Genomic DNA, 2,626 nt, shown 5'->3' on the forward strand with positions numbered 1-2,626 from the left:
CACAGGTAAACACACACCTGTACCCAGCTCTGTCACACAGGTAAACACACACCTGTACCCAGCTCTGTCACACAGGTAAACACACACCTGTACCCGGTGGTGAAGAATATTGCGGCCTAAATCTTCCAGGTGTGAATATTAGCATTAGCATGCTAACCCCTCAGGTTGCATGTTTTCCATGTCAGTCCCTTTAATTTCAGGATTTTTCTAGATGGAAACAGTTTTGAGTCTTTTAAACCAATAATTGTCATAAAATGTTCCCCATTTTCCTGACAGGGATGAATATTGTGTCACATCAGATGTTTTCCACTTTGGCCATCCATGTCATTCAACTATAACGTAATAATATGCATCAGAATCAGAAACCAAGGACTTTGTTAGCTAGTTTCTCCAGTCTGGAAGGACACCGAGCTTCTGCTAATATTTTTTGTGTTTAGCTTTTAGCATGTGTTTATGCATCCTTTTTGTTCTTACCACCTCTTCTGCTAGCATATTGATGTGTTTGGTGATATTGTAGCTGAGATTCTTGTTTAGCGAATTAGTGATCAGTGAACCTAGCTTTTGGCTAGCTGACGATGAGTACTGCACATTTTAGATGCATTCTCTAATTCAATCATGGCAGCCATCTTGACAAATGTCCACTAAAAAAAACAGAAAAAATAAACACAAGATCAAGAAAATATATGATTTCTGTGGTTTGGCACCGCACAAAAAAACTATTTTCATGTTGACCATCTTGAAAAATACAAAAAGCAAAAAATTATGTTTTTATGAGTCTCTGTTCCCAGTTAGATTCTTATATCAGCCTGTGAAACATTGTTGTGACCTCAGACTGACCGTCTGTGTGTGTGTGTGTGTGTGTGTGTCAGAGTGCCCCCCCTGTCCCAGGGTCAGCCTCCAGAGGTGTGTGTGTGGACGGCAGACAGCAGAGCGGCCCTGTGCCAGCCCCCGCTGGACCTGCCAGCAGGTATTGCTGCAGTACCAGTTCCAGCCACCAGGGGGATCCAGAGCTCTATCGGCTCATCCTCATAGGAACAGACTAACGCAGCTCTGACGCCCCCTGCTGGCCAGAATCAGAATATATATAAGGTCCCATTGGGTCCAGTTGACCCAATGGGACCTGGATCGGGTTTCTGACCCAGTGTTTGTGTGTCAGGTGTGTGGAGCGCAGCTGTCCTGTGGGAACCACACCTGTGAGGAAGTGTGTCACGATGGAGCGTGTCCTCCATGTCCCCGCTCTGTCAGCAGATCCTGTCCCTGCGGGAAGACCAGTAAGAGACACGCACCGGGTTCTGCTGCGGTCCGGTTCTGGTTCTGGTGTTGAACTCATGTTTGTGTGTGTGTAGAGTCGTCTCTGCCGTGCACAGAGGAAGTGCTGCCCTGTGGCGACACGTGTGACCGCCGCCTGTCGTGTCTGAAGCACACGTGTTCGATGCGGTGCCACCGAGGGAGCTGTGAGACCTGCAGACAGGTCACACACACACACACACACCGTCTCTCTCACACACACACACACACACACACACACCGTCTCTCTCACACACACACAGTCACCAACACACACACACNTGGTGATGGTGATGATGATGATGATGGTGATGATGAAGATGATGGTGATGATGATGATGATGAAGATGATGGTGATGATGAAGATGATGGTGATGATGAAGATGATGATGATGAAGATGATGGTGATGATGAAGATGATGGTGATGATGAAGATGATGGTGATGATGGTGATGGTGATGATGGTGATGATGAAGATGATGGTGATGATGATGATGATGAAGATGATGGTGATGATGAAGATGATGGTGATGATGATGATGAAGATGAAGATGATCTTACTACGTTTTCATTTTCAAGCTGAACCCAGGCAGAAACACAGTGAGGAAGAGGAGCGGATCCTTCAGTGACTCATTTATTTTTACATTCAGTGATTTCAGCAGAAACACAGGACACGCAGCCGGGTCGCCATGGTAACGGGTCCAGCTTTTCCGGTCCTTTTGTTTCTTTGCAGGATCCATAAAATGTCAGGAAACAAAAAAACAGATCAGAAATTAAATCAGAAAAAAAACATGATTCTGATTCAGAGAAACACTCTGGTTCTGGCCCTGGTTCCGGTTCTGATCCTGGTTCTGGCCCTGGTTCCTGTTCTGGTTCCGGTCCTCGTTCTGGTCCTGGTTCTGGTTCCGGTTCCTGTTCTGGTCCTGGTCCTGTTTCTAGTTCCGGTCCTTGTTCTGGCTCTGGTTCCGGTCCTTGTTCTGGTCCTGGTTCTGGTACCGGTCGGGTCCCAGTCTGACCCGCTCTCTGTCTCCTCAGGTGTTTTCGGCGGCGCCCCCCTGGACTCCAGGCCCCTCCCCTCCCTGGGGCCGGTCGCCGACGGCAGCCACGGTTACCATAGCAACAGCACAGCGTCCCCCTCCGACGCCTCGTCCTCCGTGAGGAGCCAGGTGGGACAGGTAGCGTACCGCAGCCAGAGCACACCTGCTGCTCCGCCCTCCTCTCAGGCTCCGCCCACCCAGCTGGCCACCCAGCTTCCTGATTGGCTGGCCTCGGTGACATCACTGAGCACCGCCGGGCCGGTCAGCAGCTCCACCCCGGCGCCAGACACAGGTAAGCCCAC

At 49.6% G+C, this 2,626-nt stretch overlaps 1 protein-coding gene across 1 annotated transcript in view; it reads left to right on the forward strand.

The window, feature by feature from the left end:
- The window catches only part of nfxl1 (nuclear transcription factor, X-box binding-like 1), a 26,759-nt gene that overhangs the window by 3,054 nt on the left and 21,079 nt on the right, over positions 1–2,626 (forward strand). The window contains exons 10-12 of the mRNA XM_008402421.2: positions 870–967; positions 1,157–1,271; positions 1,347–1,471. Of these exons, the coding sequence (XP_008400643.1) occupies positions 870–967; positions 1,157–1,271; positions 1,347–1,471 (338 nt within the window). The remainder of the gene's footprint in view (positions 1–869; positions 968–1,156; positions 1,272–1,346; positions 1,472–2,626) is intronic.

This window comes from Poecilia reticulata, unplaced genomic scaffold (genome assembly GCF_000633615.1).
Source record: "Poecilia reticulata strain Guanapo unplaced genomic scaffold, Guppy_female_1.0+MT scaffold_224, whole genome shotgun sequence".
Taxonomy (NCBI): domain Eukaryota; kingdom Metazoa; phylum Chordata; class Actinopteri; order Cyprinodontiformes; family Poeciliidae; genus Poecilia; species Poecilia reticulata.